The sequence below is a fragment of the Capricornis sumatraensis genome, chromosome 2, assembly GCF_032405125.1.
Source record: "Capricornis sumatraensis isolate serow.1 chromosome 2, serow.2, whole genome shotgun sequence".
NCBI classification, from domain to species: Eukaryota; Metazoa; Chordata; class Mammalia; order Artiodactyla; family Bovidae; genus Capricornis; species Capricornis sumatraensis.
In genome coordinates this window covers 985080-1004508 of record NC_091070.1, presented here as the reverse complement: position 1 = coordinate 1004508, position 19429 = coordinate 985080, and the positions used below count along the sequence as shown (strand labels likewise).

At 48.8% G+C, this 19429-nt stretch overlaps 1 protein-coding gene across 2 annotated transcripts in view; it reads right to left on the bottom strand.

Annotated features, from left to right (window-relative positions):
• Positions 1-19429, bottom strand: part of TTC7B (tetratricopeptide repeat domain 7B) — a 270549-nt gene that overhangs the window by 65371 nt on the left and 185749 nt on the right. For both annotated transcript variants that reach the window (XM_068964694.1, XM_068964695.1), the window contains exon 15: positions 17880-18040. In XM_068964694.1, the coding sequence (XP_068820795.1) occupies positions 17880-18040 (161 nt within the window). The remainder of the gene's footprint in view (positions 1-17879; positions 18041-19429) is intronic.

Genomic DNA, 19429 nt, shown 5'->3' with positions numbered 1-19429 from the left:
CCACGCAGCAACTAGCTTCTTCCTCATCTCATTTGCATATTTCTTTTCATCTGTTTACTTATAAACATAGGCAGCGTATTAAAAAGCCATCACTTTGCTGACAAAGGTCCATATAGTCAAGGCTATGGCTTCTCCAGGAGTCATGTACGGATGTGAGAGTTCACCATAAAGATGGCTGAGCACCAAATGACTGATGCTTTTGAACTGTGCTGTTGGGGAAGACTCTTGAGAGTCCCTTGGACTGCAAGGAGATCCAACCAGTTCATCCTAAAGGAAATCAGTCCTGAATATTCACTGGAAGGACTGATGCTGAAGCTGAAGCTCCAATACTTTGGCCACCTGACGTGAAGGAGTGACTCACTGGAAAAGACCCTGATGCTGGGAACGACTAAGGCGGGGTGGGGGGGCGGCGACAGAGGATGAGATGGTTGGATGGCAGCATAGACTTAGTGGACATGAGTTAGAGTAAACTCCAGGAGACAGGAAAGACAGAGAAGCCTGGCGTGCTGCAGTCCATGGGGTCACAAAGAGCTGGACACGACTGAGCGACTGAACGGCGAGCTACACAGTTGTGAGCGTGCCTGATCATGGATCTGTTCATCTTTTTGTTAGTCATTTAAAAAGTGCCTAATAGGCCCTCGAGGCCACAAAGAGGAGTAAGACATGGTATTCCTCCCCTCACCAAAAGCTCACAGTCTAGCGGTCTAGACACAGGATATGTGATAAACCCATAGACATACGGACGAGGTTATCTGGCAGCGCAAAAGGAAGGAGACAGGGTCCATGGAGGACAACCGAGAGGGGCTTTTCTAGTTCGGGAGGGACGGGCTCTGGGGAGAGGGCTTCCAGGCAGGCAGAGGGACCATCTCAAGCCAAGGCAGGATCGTCCCCGTGTGCTCAAAGAATGGGGTCTGGAGTCTGGGATATAAGGCTGGGACCTGAGAACACGACCAAAGAGGAGATATTGCTAAATTCTGAAATCTAGTATGCCTCACCAAGCTTTCTGATGAAGAACTGTCAATGACAATAAATTAGGAAAGTTTAGAGAAATGCTATAGTAATAAACTCCCTCCAATCTTACTTGACAGCATAGAAAATGCATGCATTAATTGCATCAAGGAGGAAGCACACATGTTAATAAACAAACCCTCACTAATCAGATCCGTAAACACTGTCGTCAAGGCCGCTGACTCAGAAAGAACACCTCGGGAAGCCGGAATGTCTGGTATTTTCTGCTGATCTGTTTGCAGCGCTTGGGCTATGCCTGCCAGGGACCTCTCTTTGTTTAGCGGCTGAATGTCAGCCAGGATACAAAACAGCTGTGCAGAAAATGCCTGTGGTGTTTGCCCAAGCGGGGCAGTGGCCACGGGGACCTCGAACACCGCCCCCATCTCTCTTCCGGGGGCCTGAGCCGAGGGCTGGCGTGGACCGGCTGCAAAACACCTGCGGGGAGCGTCAGCGGGCGGAAGAGACCGCACAGGGGGCGGGAGCAGGCAGGTGCGCTGAGACGCAGTGTGAGGTGGGGAAGGTGGCTGGGCAGCAGCAGAAGGGGAGAGGGGCCGAGCGGGGCGCCCGGAGCACGTGGTGAGGCAGAGGCGGCGGAAACCCGATGCCGGGACGGAGTCGAGAGCGCTGAGCAGGCCCCTCGCCGGTCACCGACCGGCCGTCATCAGACACCGCCGACCAGCCCTCCAACACCGGGGTGAGCGGCAGCCCTCAGGTTCCAGGCTGGCTTTGGTGAAGGAAATCCATCTTGACTCCTCCTCGCCCGCGTTTCTGACGGCCCGCTGGTCTCGGAGCCCTGGCTCTCCCGCTGGATTCAGCAGGCTGATCCCGGAACAGGGTGTTCTCTGCAAAACGTGGTCTCTGATCCGGGCTGAGTCACCGTCGCCAGAGGGAGCGGGGCCGGGACTGGTCACCGGGCCACCTGGCCTGACGCATCTCCATGGGCTCAGCCACACCCAGGCGTGCCCGCAGTGGTGGGCGTACAGCTGTGCAGGCCCAGGGCTGGCGCTCCCGGACCCCCGAGGACCCTCTGAGGACAGGTGGAAGGAGGAGGGTTTGGCACCAGTCACATGACGGCTCCCATAACACTGCTTGGGGAACAAATCACTCATGGAGATGGATCAACAACCATCATCTGAACGAATGGTCTGTCTGCTCAGCTTCCTTCATCATCTGGCTCACCTAACTGCCGTGCTGACAGCTGTTCATCGACTCATTAGAAAAAGGAAAATATATAGATAGATAGGTAGCTTTTTCCAATTAACCCAAACCTGGGAAAGACCTTGAGGGTCCTGCAGTGAACGCTTGCTACTCAAGAATGTGGTCAGGGCGGTGCCTTCTGCGTGCCCTGGGAACCTGGGAGAAGTGCAGGAAGCCCACCCACGCCAGGCCCAGTGCGGGTTCCCCTGGTGGCTCAGACAGTAAGAACCTGCCTGCAAGCCAGAAGACCCAGGCTTGCTCCCTGGATTGGGAAGACCCTGTGGAGAAGGATCTTCAGTGTTGGTACCTGGAGAATCCCGTGGACAGAGCAGTCACATGTAACAAGACGGGTTAGAATCTTGTTCTAATGCATTAGAACGAGACCTGATGGATTAGAATCTTCATGTAACAAGATTCCTAGGTGATTTGTGTGCAAATTTAAGTTCAAAAAGCACACTCTACTTCATAACTCTCCATTTTTACTTTCAGTGGTCTGATTTTTTTTTTAAGACCTCCAGGAAAACACTTCCCATAGTCCCTACACTTAGGCAGTTCTGTGTTTATTTCATTCCAGTAAGAATTTTGAAGGTATTTTATTCTTAAATTCGGTGGCCATTTTGATCAACCACTTACATTAAGGTCATAAATGAAGGACACCCCCCCCACCTGTGGTCTTGAACCTTCCTTTCCTTTTAGAGAGATTCTCTGGGTGACTTCCTGGTGGCTGTGCTATAGGAAATGGCAACCCACTCCAGTATTCTTGCCTGGAAAATCCCACAGATAGAGGAGCCTGGTGGGCTACAATCCATGGGGTTGTAAAGAGTCGGACACGACTGAGCGCCTAAGAACAGCAAGGTCCTCGCTGAGCGTGGCCAGTGGGGACCAGTGTTCCGAGCCAGGGCACCACTCACGCTGTCAGCCACAGAAAGGGCGCCTGAGTGCAGAGCCCTGGACCGTCGCCACTGCCCGGGGCGTCTGCCTCAAGGCTGGAGAACTCAACCGTCTTCCTGAACCAGGCAAGAAAACAGGAGCTGGCTTCAAGGCCTCTTCAGAGCCATGCCTGCCCCCTCCAAAGCTAACCAAATCAAGACATTCATTCACTTACAGGGACTCTGCTGACAGAAGTCTGCCCATGGCTACCGGACGCACAGCCCTGGTCTGCAAGCTGGTCGGAGACTGAGTGCCTGGTGTCCATCACAAACCCAAGAGCGCAGGCTGACGCCTGCTCGGCTGGCTAACAGAACCACCAAAGGAGGGTTGAAGAGCGTGGCTGGAAACGAAGAGCGGCTGGCCCAGGGGGCTCATTCGCCAACTTCTCTGGGAGCCTCTACCACTGAGGAAGTTCTGGAAATGCGACCACACTCAGGGCCCGCGGCCAGGGAAGGAGACCCCGCACAGGGTGCTGGCAGGTGTGGGGGCCCCCCCGCCGGCCTCCTTGTCTCCCCGGCCAGGGCTCCCCGAGCTGCTGGCTCCGGGAGCACGGGCGCCACTTCTGTTTGGCCAAAGCCAGCCCGCGGGGAGACACCTGGCTTTACAGGCGCGCCCACCCCCAGCGCAGGCCGAGGCCGGCCGCTGGCCTCCTCTCCGGACGGGCAGGGCCTCCCACTGGGCCCCGTATCAGTTACACTCTGCTGGGCCTTTCAGCCGAAGTGTCAACAATCTGGACACTCCCCCATCCTCCTAGAGATATTTTTAGAACAAACAAACAACGGACATATTTAGCGGCAATAAATCACCCTGAGAAACCCCAGTTTGGCTCATTTTTTGCTCCCACTTTAGCTACCAACCTCAACTCTGATTAGGGTCCTGGAACCTCAGCTGGAAGTGCCCGGGAGGGCTGAGCGAGAACACGTGTGCACCAGGCCGCCGAGGCCTGGGAGAGCGGCTCCGGGCCTGCGAGTGACGTGCTGGCGATGGGAGCCGTGCCCTTCAGTGCCACACTCAGAGCAGCAGTCAGGACAGCCTCCCAGGCACCGTCTGACTGGGTAGAACTGGGGCAGACGGGGTGCAGAGAAGCAAGAGGCCCAGAAGCCGCCCCGGAGCTGGGGAGCGAGTGGGTCCCTCTGCTACGGAAAGACACAAGCAGGGAAAACTAGAAAGCACCCTTTCCCAGGAAACTACCCTAGCTCTAAAAAGAGAGACTTTGTTCTCTCTCAACCAGGACCACCACTGAGTGTCTCTAACACGGGCGGGGTGAACCGAGAGCCGATTGGCCCCTCGCCGGGGGCTCGCGGGGTCCCAGCTCCCTGAGCAGGGAGTGAACCTGCATTTCGGCGGTGGACGCACAGAGTCGGAGCCCCGGGGCCGCCAGAGGAGTCCCTTCATCTTTACTTCTGACTCAGCTGCCACGGCCGAGGCCTCCCCGTGTCCCCACGTCTGAGGATGGGGACCCAAGAAGGAAGGACACACCGGGCCCCTGCAGGGATAAAGGCAGACGCTGAAAGGACAGGGACCCAGACCCAGAGGGAAGGGGGCTCGGCCCCCCAAGACACAGACTCTCAGGAAGCCGTGAAGGTCTGCGATACAGAGTCCGAGTGGGAGCCAGACGGGGAGGCGTCGGATGCCTGGATGCGGGCTGGTGGAGCGGGCAGAGGCGGAGCGGGCTCAGAGCCCACGCGGGGCCAGGGTCCTTGCACAGCACTGCTCCTGTGACCCCGGGCGCTTTGCCCTCACTTTCTCTCAGCACATCGGGAGGTCTGGTTTGTCTCTGCTGCTTCCCAGGTGCCCAGGGAGGCCTGGGGCTGCGGCTCCCGAGCAGCACGGGCGGCCGCGGCGGTGGTCCGTGTTCCCAAGCGCTCGTGCACCACGGTGGCCCCCGAGCTCATGCTGTGCTGTGGGAGGGGCCGGGGGACGGCCCCTGGGCCTCGGCTCCGCGGGCACAGATTGGCAGGAAGCAGGCCCCCCATCCTTAACTGCCGCTGCTGTTGCTCAGCTGCCGAATCCTGTCCGGCTCTTTGCGACCCCACGGACTGCAGCACGCCAGGCCTCCCTGACCATCACCAGCTCCCAGAGTTTGCCCAAACTCATGTCCATCGAGCCGGTGATGCCATCCAACCATCTCATCCTCTGTCATCCCCTTCTCCTCCTGCCCTCAATCTTTCCCAGCATCAGGGTCTTTTGAAATGAGTCAGCTCTTCACATCAGGTGGCCAAAGTATTGGAGCTTCAGCTTCAGCATCAGTCCTTCCAGTGAATATTCAGGACTGATTTCCTTTAAGATGGACTGGTTGGGTCTCCTTGCTGTCCAAGGGACTCTCAAGAGTCTCTACAGCACCACAGTTCAAAGGCATCAGCTCTTTGGCGCTCAGCCTTCTTCACAGCCCAAGCCTCCCATATAAGAGTAGCCATGCAGGGCTTGTCCTTTTGTAACCGGCTCATTCTATCAGCAAAACATCCTCGAGTTTCATCCACGTTGCGGCATATTTCGTAGCATATTTCAGATTTCCTTTTTTTTTTTTAGATTTTCCTTCCTTTTAAAAACCTGAATCATATTCCATGTATATAGGTCACATTTTGCTCATCTATCCACTCATCCATGGACGCTTGCGTGGCATCTGCCTTTTGGGTCTTTTGAATACTGCTGTTATGAACACGAGTATACAGCCTCTGTTCCTTCTTTCAATTCTTTTGAGTATTTACCCAGAAGTGGAATTGCTGGACCACACAATAATCTATTTTTATTATTTTGGGGAACTGACACACTATTTTCCACAGCAGCTGCACCATTTCACATTCCCACCAGCAGAGCACAAAGTTCTGGCTTCTCCACGCCCTCTCCAACACTTGTTACTATCTGCTGGTTTTGTGCTTTTTTTTAATAATAGCCATCCTAATGGTATCTCATTGTGGCTTTGATTTGCTTCCCGTAATGATTAGCGATGCTAAGACTATTTCCATGGGCTCATTGGCCACTTGAATATCTGCTTTGGAGAAAGCGAAAGTAAAGTGAAGTCACTCAGTCGTGTCTGACTCTTTGCGACCCCATGGACTGTAGCCTACCAGGCTCCTCCCTCCATGGGATTCTCCAGGCAAGAGTCCTGGAGTGGGTTGCCATTTCCTTTTCCAGGGGATCTTCCCGATCCAGGGATCAAACCCTGGTCTCCTGCATTCCAGGCAGACGCTTTAACCTCTGAGCCACCAGGGAAGCTTTGGAGAAAGGTCTATTCAAACCCTTTGTTCATTTTTTTTGTTTTTTCATTTGAGTTTTTGTTGTTGTCGTTATGGAAGTCTGATTTTAAGCAAGCTACTGCACCGCTGAACCCACTCCACTTTGATCTGTGGTATCTTTTAGGCAGTCACTCACTACCCTTCGCCCAAAGATTGCCCGAACTTGTATCCGAGGAAGGGGCATCGCCAGTCAGTTACTGTGAGCTCCTCCCTCCCAGACATCCTTCCATGGGTCATTTCTCCAGTTTAACAGGATGAACAGCCTCTTTCCTTGCGTTCCAACTTTCTATCAAATACAGATTTAATGGGCATGTTCATTACCTCATCACTCAGCTCAGACATAAAAATAGCCCATAACACCTGGCCTCTCAGTAATCCCTACATTGAAACATTACTCAATATGATATTTCAACTTAAAACTGAGTTTCTCTGAGAGTGTGTGTTGAGTGAGACAGAGTGAGAAAAAGGCATAGTCTCACTCGCCAAGTAATGACTTGTTTTAAACCAGACATATACTCCACTCAAGAAAAGGGTGCTCTCCACCTCGTTTTCTGGCTTCTTGAAGAGAAGAACGGAGGAGACAGGACGAGCCCCTGCTCACAGCGACTGCTGGCTTGAAGAGAACATGGGGCGTCTCTGTTGTCCGGGGCAGCCTCTCCAGCCCCTCACACGGCAACTGGAATGTGAGGGGAGCGCAGAGCTTCCAAGGCGCAGAACACAGAGGCTGAGGCCAGGCTGCCTGGGCCCAAAGCCTGACCCCGACACCGAGGAGACGCATCATCTCAGACAAGCCGCTTAACCCCTCTGTGCCTTAGTGTCCTTATCTGCAAAATGAGGATGATAATACTACCAGCCTCTGGTGTTCTCATGAGGATTAAAGTAGTGTGAAGTGTGTGAAGTGCTCCTAGGAGTTGCCTGTATACAAAACGGGCTTCCCAGGTGGTGCTAGAACCTGCCGGCCAGCGCAGGGGACATAAGTGACGCAGGTCTGATGCCTGGGAAGGTCCCCTGGAGGCAACGGCAGCCCACCCCAGTGTTCTTGCCTGGAGAATTCCATGGGCGGAGGGGCCTGGCGAAGAGATACAGCTGAGCAACTGGGCGCACGTGCACGTATACAAAGTAGAACGTGGCTGGAGATCGTTACTGCTGAATCAGTGGACAAACGGGTGAGTGAATGGGAGTTATATACGTTTCCATGCAGTCAGTTCCTACTGGTGTAAAAAGAAACGTGATTATCTGGCAAAATCCGCGTCCATACTTATGCGAGTGAAAGCCCATGAAGAGAGCTTGTCTTTCGAGCTGGTAACTCGAGGATTATCTCGGCATCTGACACGGCACAGTCATGGATCGGAAACCACCACAAGGGCCCCTCTTGTTCTTTTACCTTTGAGAGGTTTCAAGGGCCGCTTTCTGTGCTTTGTGGTGACATCTGATGGCTTCTGTGTGCGGCTGACTGATGGCCTCTCTGAGAGCCCGAGAATAAGTGCCTTCATAAGCTCTATTTAAGTAGGAAATGGTAAAGTTCAGATCAACTGAAAATCTGTAATTAGGAAAGCTGTATAATCACAACTTGTCTTAGGGCAAGAAGCTATACCCTGGCGTGGCTGGGTATAGTTAGATGCCTTTGGAAGGCTGGGCTGAATTAGAATAAAACTCAGTTACACTAGAGTTCTCAAATCCACCATTGGCACGATACTCTGAGATATATTTTCCAAAGACAAAAGTACCAGACTGTCAGCTCTTACTGTGATATTCTATCTAAAAATGAATAATCCCAGGCAGAAGCACAAAGTTTGCGAGGGCCTGACCACACCCTGGTCACGCTGTCTTCAGAAGAGAGAAGTGTTTCCAACATCAGCCAGCATCAACTTCTATATTCTTGGACCAATAAGGAGAATTACTAAGTAAAATATATTAATCAATTAGGAAATTTTTGCCAAGCTGTATTTTGAAAGAAAAACAGAGGCTCTTATACCAAGTACAAGAGACAGTGAACCTATCAGAATCCATGAACAGAATATAAACAAGTGTATTTTGTTAAATTTTATTTCAGGAAAAACATACAGTGTGTTAAGAGACTTTTAGTATATAATCAGCAAATGCTAAGTTTCCATCCTTTAGTTTAGGCATTTAATAGTTAAAGGCTTTAAGAAAACAAGTTTTCAACAGAAGAAAAAGGCAGTATTAGAGAGACAAGAAAGACAAGACGCACACAGAAGCAGCAGCCACACATTCACCCGTCGCTGATCATATTAAACGTGAAAGGAACAAACACTTGAGACAAAAGGCGGAACTCACCTGGCTAACAGGAAAGCAAAACCCTAACAAGATCCAAGAAAACTAAATAAAACCGCAGCCGTAGGAGAAGAAATGCCAGAAGGAGCCATGCCTGAGAATCTCCTACCAACAGCAAACACAACGAGACCAACTCACAGCTGGGGAGCCCTGAGCAGGATTCGCTCCTTAGCCACACGCCCCACGACGGCGGTGGCCGCAGACGCCCCAGCGCCTCAGTCACGCCGGCGGCTGCGTGGAATGCACCGAGGCGGGCTGCGCAGCACCGGCCCAAGGAGCAGGCCCTCAGCGGCGAGGAGGCAGGAGCCTGGACTCGTGGGTCCGGCGTGAAAATCTCTTTTGAGAGAAAGGCCGGACACGATTTTGGACACAGACTGAGAAAGTTTTGCCAGCAACAGACCCTCACTAACATTTCCGGGCTGATCACTAAACAGCAACAATCAAAACAGAATGCTTCTTTTCCAAATTAGTAAAGGAAAGATAGGTAACAGAACCATAACTGATCTGCAAGAAGGTAGGAGAGGATTAGATATGAGAAAAGAGCAGGGCAAACAGAAAACACAGATGAAGGGGAGACATTGATACAAGCATGTCACTCTTCCCAGTAGATGGGAGTGAACTAGACGCTCCAGATACAGTCAGCCTGAGCTAGAAGGAACAGCAGCATATAGTGAGCACTGAGTGTGTCCACAGCGTGAGAAGCTCATAGTAAGGATGGAAAGATATTCCAAGTACACACACACAGACCGTATGTGTGTATATGTATATATGGACATTGGTAAGTGGGTGTATGATGAAGCTAATTATGCAGTTTGTTACATATTGATGAAAGGTAGGGTTTACAAGGAAGACATAGCAATTCTGTGGCTTCCCTGGTGGTGCAGATGGTAAAGAACCTGCCTCCAATGCAGGGGACCTGGGTTCAGTCCTTGGGTGTGGAAGATCCCCTGGAGAAGGGAATGGCTACCCGCTCCAGTATTCTGGCCTGGAGAATTCCATGGACAGAGGGGCCTGGCAGGCTACAGTCCAGGGGGTCACAACTGAACCACTAACGCACATAGCAATTCTAAATTTAAACACACCTAAGAAAACAGCTTTAAAATATATAAAACGAAAATTGCTATAACTATGTGGTGAAATAGTACAATCTACCAGCAGAGTCAGTGTGAACATCCCTCTGCTCAATAGTCGATAGATGACGTAGGCAAAACAGCACTGACAAGAATAAATAAGATCTGAAAACACAGGTGACACCTCGACCTTATAGATAAAAGTAAGATTTATCCCCAAAGGCAGGAAACAGTCTTTTCAAGCACATGTGAAGTATTTATCAGAAGTGACTATATGCTGGGCCATAATATAAGTCTTAACAAGTTTCAAATTTATATAGATTGCAGTCTCTGAACACAATTCAATGAAGTTAAAAGACCATTGATGAAAGATAAGTTTTAAAAAATCCAAGTATCTGATAATCATAAAACACAGTTCTAAAATAATTAATGTGTCAAAAAAGAATAATGGAAATTTTAAAATATTTAGAACTAAACAGTAACAAAAATTTCACATATCAAAACTTGTGGTTTGTAGCTAAATTAGTACTTGGTGAAATATTTTATCTTAAATGCTTATGTCAGAAAATAAGAAAGGGGGATTTCCTGGCAGACCAGAGGGTAGAATTCTGCACTCTCACTGTCAAGGGCTTGGGTTCAATCCCTGGCCAGGGAACTGGGGTCCTACAACAGCATGGCCAAAAAGGTCAACAGAAAATAAGAAAGGGAAACACCTTTCTATGTGAGCTAAACATCCAACTGAAAAGTTAAGAGAGAAAACCAGCTAAAACAAAGCAGAACAGATTGTAAGAAAATAGGAGAAAAGAAATAACAGAAACAAGGACAGAAATTCATAAAAGAGAAAGCAAATATACACCTGAGATGATTTAAAAAAAAAACACTGGTTCTTTGAAAAGATCAATGTTTCAAACAGGTTCCTGGCACGATTGTTCAAGGGAAAAAAAAATATCAAACAGTATTAAAAAGACTTAACCACAAATGCTATATGACAGTAAATAGTGTTAAAACATTATAAATAATTCTTTCAGTCATGTAAGAATGTTCAAACTACTGTACAACTGCACTCATCTCACAAACTAACAAAGCAATGCTCGAAATTCTCCAAGCCAGGCTTCAACAGTACGTGAACCGAGAATTCCCAGATGTTCGAGCTGGTGTTAGAAAAGGCAGAGGAACCAGAGATCAAATTGCCAACATCCACTGGATCATCGAAAAAGCAAGAGAGTTCCAGAAAAACATCTATTTCTGCTTTATTGACTATGCTAAAGTCTTTGACTGTGTGGATCACAACAAACTGTGGAAAATTCTTCCAGAGATGGGAATACCAGACCACCAGGCCTGCCTCCTGAGAAATGTGTATGCAGGTCAGGAAGCAACAGTTAGAACCAGACATAGAACAACAGACCGGTTCCAAATTGGTCAAGGAGTACGTCAAGGCTGTATACTGTCACCCTGTTTATTTAACTTATATGCAGACTACATCCTACAAAATGCTGGGCTGGATGAAGCACAAGCTGGAATCAAGGTTGCCGGGAGAAATATCAGTCACCTCAGATGTGCAGATGACAGCACCCTCATGGCAGAAAGTGAAGAGGAAGTGAAGAGCCTCTACATGAAGGTGAAAGAGGAGAGTGAGCAAGCTGGCTTAAAGCTCAACATTCAAAAAACTAAGGTCATGGCATCCAGTCCCATCACTTCATGGTAGATAGATGGGGAAACAGTGGAAACAGCGACAGACTTTCTTTTCTTGGGCTCCAAAATCACTGCAGACAGTGACTGCAGCCATGAAATTAAAAGACGCTTACTCCTTGGGAGAAAAACTGTGACAAACTTAGCATATTAAAAAGCAGAGACGTTACCTTGTCGAGAAAGGTCTGCATAGCCAAAGCTATGGTTTTTCCAGTATGAATATATGGAGGTGAGAGCTGGACTTTGAACTGAGGTGCTGGAGAAGACTCTTGAGAGTCCCTTAGACTGCAAGGAGATCCAGCCAGTCCATCCTAAAGGAGATCAGTCCTGAGTGTTCACTGGAAAGACTGAGGCTGAAGCTGAAACTCCCAAACTTTAGTCAGCTGATGCGAAGAACTGACTCACTAGAAAGACTCTGATGCTGGGAAAAACTGAAGGCAGGAGGAGAAGGGGACGACAGAGGATGAGATGGGTGGATGGCATCACTGGGACATGAGTTTGAGCAGGCTCCAGGAGATGGTGAAGGACAGGGAAGCCCGCTGTGCTGCAGTCCACGGGGTCGCAAAGAGTCGGACATGGCAGAGAAACTGAACGGCAACAAATAAATAACTCTGCCAACAAAGCTTAGGGCTTAGAGTAAATGGACACATTCTTAAAACACATACAGTGTATTAGACATAGATTAATAAAGTAGGAAAACCTCAAAAGCCTTTAATCATTTAAGAAACAGTATCAGAAGTGCTTCCATGGACAAAAGATCGGTCCCAGATGGTTTTACAAGTAATTTTAATCTTACACAAAGATTCCGAAAGACACACAAAAGAACTACTGCAACTCATTATGAGGCTAGCTTAATCTCGATGCCAAAACCTGACAAGGATGTAACGAGAAAGAAAAATAATCTATTTCATACATGAACATAAATGTTCTTTAGAAAATGAATAAACTGAATCTATGAAAGAGCTAATAGACTACAATCAAGTTGGGCTTATTCCAAGAATGCAAAGTTAATTTAATGTTTAAAAATATCAATTAATATAACATTCACAGATTAAAAGAGTAAAATTATATAATAATCATATTAATAAATACAGAAAAAGCACTTGATAAAATTTAATATCAGTTTATGATTAAAGAAACAAACTCTTAGCAAGCCTTCTTGGAAGAAAGAAATTTTCTTAACCTTTTAAATAAAGGTTTAAGTGGAAAAGCATGGAATATTTTTCAGGCAACTAGGAATAAATCTAGTAAACACTGGAAACATGTTTATAAAGAAAATTATAAAGCTTCATTTAAAAAATATTTTTAAAGGTCTAAATAATTAGAGACATCTAACTTTCCCCCAACCAAGTTATTAGATGAAATGTATTGGGTTGGCCACAAAATCGTTTGTGTTATGCTGTAAGGAGTTACAAAAAAACTGAATAAACTTTTTTGCCAGTCCAATAATTCCAGTCAAAATCTCAACAGGTTTTTTTTGGTGGAACTTGAAAAGCAAATATGAAAGTTTATATGAAGGCTCAAAGGCCTGAGGACAGCTGGGACACCCCCAAGAAGCGAGTTACGGGGTGGACCGACCTCATGGATAACGTTGCGAGAATGACGATGGAGCAGCCGCAGCAGAGACGGGCGCCCTGAATGGTGGGGACGAGTGGGGAGCTCGCAGTCAGCTCCTCCCACGGACCCATGTTTGATTTAAGACCAGAGCGGTCCTGGGGAGAAACGGGAAAGGAGTCTTTTCAATACATGATGCTGGACACTTGGGTATCCCCATGGGAAAATGACCCTGGATCCTTATCATCCTCCATACACAAAGCAGTCAGTTCCATAGGGACTCTAGCTTCAGGGATGAAAGATAACCCGAGAGGGCTTTAGAAGATAACAAGAAAGGCTTCTTAAGCCAGACACAGAACTACTATCCCTGGATAGGACTGATTCAACTGATTCAATTATACTTCAAGAACTCCTGTTCCTCAAAAGATCCCGTAAGAGAAAGCAAAGGCAGGACACGAACTGGGGGACTTCCACCACACAGGAAGCCAACAAAAGCCTTTTGAACTATCCATAAAGAAGTCTGACAGATTATTATGAAGGAGACAGCCCAGGTAGGAAAGAGGGCTTCTACATGCGCTTTACGAAAGAGAGGAGCTGAATGACCAGCAAACAACCTCACCGATAATGGACACCACGCCACTTAAGCTCGCCATGGGGTGCCTCTAACCAGCGCTGCCAGTCTGAGTGCCGGTGTTGGGAGCCACGTGGGCTCTTGGGCACCACTGGTGGAGAAGAGAACGCACACAACCACTTTGGAAAACGGTCTGGGACTGTTCGGTGAGACTGAAGATGCACGCACCCTACGGTCCAACAGTTCCGCTCCTAGGAGTCCACCTGACGAAAGGCTTGCACGCAGGCATCAGAACTGTGCCAGGATATCTGCAGCACCATGCCCATGACAGTCAGACACTGCAGACAGCCCACGTACCCACTTATGGCACACGAGAAACAGAAATGCGGGTGTATTTATACGAGAAAGTACCATTCGTACAAATGGACATACTGCTGCTGTATCCAAGAGGGATGACCTCAGAAACACAAAGCTAAGCAATGAAAAAAAGAATAAAATGTATTATTATTGAGTACAATTCCATTAAAATTTTTTAAAACACACAAACCCAGAAATTTTTATCATTTAGGAATGCCAACATCTGTGGTATAGAAACACAAAAGACTGCTCAACACAGAGTTCAGGAGAGCAGTTAACCTGTGTAGGGAGAGGTCGGGGTGGGAAAGTAAGAGCGTCCAGGAAACTCACAGCAACATTAAGGGTTTTTTCTTAAACATAGAAGCACTTATACATAGGTTACTTGCATTTTTATTTTAAATAGATTTAATAAGTAGTCTTTTGCTTCTACTCAATATTTAATCATGTTAAAGGATCCAAAATATCACATGTGAAGCTGCTGTGTTCGTTGTAATAATATTTATAGGAATGCCTTTCAATTATTGAAACATCAGTTCAGTTCAGTCGCTCAGTTGTGTCCGACTCTTTGTGACCCCATGAATCGCAGCACGCCAGGCCTCCCTGTCCATCACCAACTCCCGGAGTTCACTCAGACTCACGTCCATCGAGTCCGTGATGCCATCCAGCCATCTCATCCTCGGTCGTCCCCTTCTCCTCCTGCCCCCAATCCCTCCCAGCATCAGAGTCTTTTCCCATGAGTCAACTCTTCACATGAGGTGGCCAAAGGACTGGAGTTTCAGCTTTAGCATCATTCCTTCCAAAGAAATCCCAGGGCTGATCTCCTTCAGAAAGGACTGGTTGGATCTCCTTGCAGTCCAAGGGACTCTCAAGACTCTTCTCCAACACCACAGTTCAAAAGCATCAATTCTTCAGCCCTCAGCCTTCTTCACAGTCCAACTCTCACATCCATACATGACCACTGGAAAAACCATAGCCTTGACTAGACGGACCTTAGTCGCCAAAGTAATGTCTCTGCTTTTGAATATGCTTTCTAGGTTGGTCATAACTTTTTTTCCAAGGAGTAAGCGTCTTTTAATTTCATGGCTGCAGTCACCATCTGCAGTGATCTTGGAGCCCAATGCCTTCACCGCCCTGGCCAGGACAGAGGACTGCCGCTGGAGGGACAGCTGGTGCCTCCAGGGTTGCCTAACCATCCTGACTGCCACCATGAGATGATAAAAGCTGGTGGTCAGGCTTTCCTGGTGGCTTGGAGGTAAACAATCCGCCTGCCAATGCAGGAGACACAGGTTCAAGCCCTGGTGCGGGAAGAGCCCGCTTGCCACAGAGCAGCTAAGCCCGAGCGCTACGCTGCTGAGCCCGCGCTCCAGAGCTGTGAGCCCGCAGCTGCTAAGCCCACGCGCTGCCGCTACTAAGCCCCCGTGCCCTGGAGCCCGGGCTCCGCGGTGAGAAGCCCCTGCGACGGGAAGCCCACGTTCCGCAGCACAGCGCAGCCGCGGCAACTGGGGAAAGCCGCGGGCAGCGGCGAAGACCCGGCGCAGCCAGCGATAGCACAGAATAAACCGATTCTATTAAGAACTCACAGTTACGTATCTTGGAGAAGGAGCTCAAGTTCCTTGGCTTAACGGGGACCAAGTGTTAAAGTCACAGTGTTAGCTGCACAGCCGTGTCCGATCGTACCTTACCAGGCTCCTCTGTCCGTGGGATTCTCCAGGCAAGAGTACTGGAGTGGGTAGTCATTCCCCTCCCCAGGGGATCTCCCCCACTCAGGGATCGAACCCAGGTCTCCTGCATCGCAGGCAGATTCTTTACCACCTGAGCCGCCAGGGAAGCCCCAGCGGGAACCAAAAAGCTCTGTAATCCTCTGCATCAGGCTAAGATGCTAGTTCAATCAGTTCTTGGTTCAACAGCCGGAGAGGCCTGACCCTAACAGCAGGTCTTCCTGTTCTCATCTCCCCCTAGCAGGGGCTGAGGAAACACCCACTACACCCCCAGGCTGGGGTAGGTCACAGCTGTCAGACATGAGGCACAGGAGGCCATCCCAGGCTTCCCAGAGTCTGCAGCTCTGCGGGAGACGAGCTGGTCACAAACAGATGATGCTACAGGGCAGCTGGGACAGGTGCCCAGGGAATCTTGTTTAGGTTGGTGTTGAAATGTTTTACCCAGGATGGGAAGAAACCATGGGACCTACTGACTACATCTGGCCCCCGACTTTTAATAAAGTATTCTTGGGAAGAAGTTCCCCATCACAAAGGAAGAAACACAAATATTTAAAAAGCAAACAAGTCATCAGGGCTCTGAGCCCTGCTGCCATATGCTCTGCTTTTCTGAGCTTACAGCTTAACATTAAAATAACAGGCTCGCATTCCTCAAATCTCTCTACTGCTGTTCCTTCCACTACTTGAAAAGGCTGTCAGCTGCTGTCACTTGGAGGCATTACCATATTAGCCACCACTGTTTGCTGCTTGCAGTGTGGCGCGGCCATTAGTTTAATAAGCCTGCTGTTCTCTTGGATGACACCCCAGGCTGTCTACGCGAGAGCCACAGGCTGGAGTTTGACTTCTAACAAAGGTGCTGAGGGTGGGAGGCAGGAGCGACCACTTTATACATATTGATGAGAGAAACGGAGTTCAGTTGCATCAGGCTAAACTTTACTGATGGGCCCCGTGTTTTTTTTAAAGTGTTTCAACCACTTTATGGTTCCATGGGCTAACCAGCCTTGGATAAAATCCAGACATGTCCTCAGAGAGCAGAAAAGCAAGCTTGGGACCTGCAAGAAGTCAAACTCGGAGGCAAAGCCCTTTAATTCACTCCGCATAAATAGCTGAGCCTGCAGAAGAAACCTCCAGTCAGAGGTGTCCTGGATTATAACGAGACTTTTCTCGATGGGAAGAAGAGAAATGCCCTTTCCACTTGAAGACAAAGAAATGTTTGTAATGGAAATGTGTGAGCCAATTTTCCAAGGGGAGTTGCTGAAACGCACTGATTAAAACCACAGTGAGGGGAGGAGGCAGAGAGATGAAGCCAAGGCTGAGCCACTTACAATCTGCGGCGTTTCTGAGAGCAGAGAGAGCCAGCCCACCTTTCTTCCCCTGCCCCGGGCCGCCCCCACCCACTGCTGACCCTGTGTTAGAGAATTGAACCTGCCAGCCTGCAGGACTGCTCACTGTTTCTGACCACTGTGTACCGGTTACTAAGCTACTCCACCGAGGATAAAACGGGAACCGAGCAACCCCAGAGACAATGTCCTTTCCAGCAAAGCCTAATCACTGCCCTGGACTCAGGGATTCAGAGGGAAGAGGTGAAGATACACAGGCAATTCCAGCACACGGCAGTGTGTAATGACATTTCTTAGCTTACATACAAATATCGTTGATTGATTTAAGGAATTCCGTTTCCAAGAGAAGACAACGAAGACACAAAGGGGTCAGGTATCCTGATCAAAGCCGCCTACAATATAGCAATCACCTGGAATTCGTGCAAGTCCTTGGCAATGTAGGATAAACAAGCTCTAAAGCAATGATTCCCAAATTTTAGTCATCGGCGTTTATGCAACGTCGCTTTTGCCATATCCACATATATTAATATTTTCCTTTAAATTCACCTTAAAACAACTCATTAAAAAATTTTTAGTCTCCCTCTGAGCGATCGTTTCTGTGAAATCACACTTTGATATGCAGCTGTGTTTTTTCTAATGTTCATTTAAAAATGCATAACTGTTAAAATGAAACAGTTCATCCATAATGAATTTCAAATCATCTTGTATACCTCAAGGGTACACACTGGAAAAAAAGGGATAAAGTATTTCACCTCAGGTTGACTTGAGAGACTGTTTCTAAATATCATAAAAAATAAGAGTAAAGAGGACTTTGTACTATTTACCACCAGGATGTTCATGAAGGACTTGGATAGATTGAAGAGATAAATTTCACACCTTCTGTGTAAGGAAAAGTAAGTAAGTCCGGGATCACTTACATGAAATTTTCTGGATACTCGCTCAGGGCCATGTCGATGATGTTCAGGGCATCGTGGTAATGCTTCTGCGCTGAGAGCAGGAGGGCGAGGAGGTGCAGGGAGTTGGCGTCGTCGCCTTGAAGTTGAAGAGCTTGGCGGACGTATCCCAGAGCCTCTGGGATCTGGTTTAAAATAAAACCCAGAAGAATTTTCAGACACACGCACACACCCAGCCGCCATTTCAGTATCTGAAAGTCAAAGTATTAGTCGCTCAGTCGTGTCCGACTCTTTGTGGCCCCGTGGACTGTAGCCGCCAGGCTCCTCCGTCCGTCAGATTCTCCAGGCAGGAAGACTGGAACTGGTTGCCATGCCCTCCTCCAGGGGATCTTCCCAACCCAGGGATCGAAGCCAGGTCTCACACACGGAGGGCCGACTCTGTGCCGTCTGAGCCCCTGGGGGCGCCTCTGATTCTCTGTAAACGTTGGGAGTTGTTTCCCCACGTGTGACATTCAGATTTTAAGCCGTACTTATGGCCGCCCCAGGATATTAACCACAAACACGAAGACAGAGGCCCCTTCAAGCGACAGAATGACTGATGAAGTGACGCAGACTTCCTCAGCATGACTGCCAGTCCCAAACCTTCCATTTCTCCCTAAATAAACAATCTCTCTCTTTTCCCACACAACTGCTTTACTTTTGATTATGCCCAAGATAATTTCACTCTAAATGGAGACATAACAAATTGCCAAAAGTTTTTAAACTGCCTTAGCTGAACAGTTCCCATTTTTTCCCAAGTAGTGCTGAAATGAAAGGACTTAGTAAGTTTCAAAACTTTAAACGGAGCTTTCCAAATGATCACACACCTGGGACTCTTTTCAAGCTCCTTTGTCCTGGATCTCAAGGAGATACGCAAACAAACAAAGCACCCACACCTTTCCAAACTACAAGCCAAAATAACACCACCCAAGAAGCAGACTGCGAGGCCACGCACCAAGCGGGTGTATCCAAGTGTGAGCAGGACCCGATGCCACTCTAACCTTTAAAGTCTGCAGCTGTTCAAGACTTTCTTCAGAATCACCCAATACAAGCGTTGATAAAATGCATACGTAACAGATATGTGAACACCAGAGTTTCCATACAGGTTTAACAGTATTCACCTGCCAAGCAGGAGACCTGGGTTTGATCCCTGGGATGGGAAGATCCCCTGGAGGAGGAAATGGTGACCCACTCCAATGTTCTTGCCTGGAGAATCCCATGGACGGAGGAGCCTGGCGGGCTGCAGTCCACAGGGTCAGAGAGCTGGGCACGACAGCATGCAGCGGCAGTGGAGAGCGGGGCCTGGAGCCGGATTTCGGGGCAGGCTCACGACGGGCCTCCTTAGCACGCGGCCCAGCTCGCTCCAACCCCGGCCCGGGCTGGACCCCTCTGCTCTCCTGCTTCCTCCCAGCCCCCGTGACCGCGCGCCTTAGCAGGGAGCCGTGACCTCTGTCTGTCCCCGCGTCTATTTGTCTTCCTCTCTGAAGTTCCATTTCTGATGAATATAAGTTAAAAATGCTGGTTTAGAGGGGTGT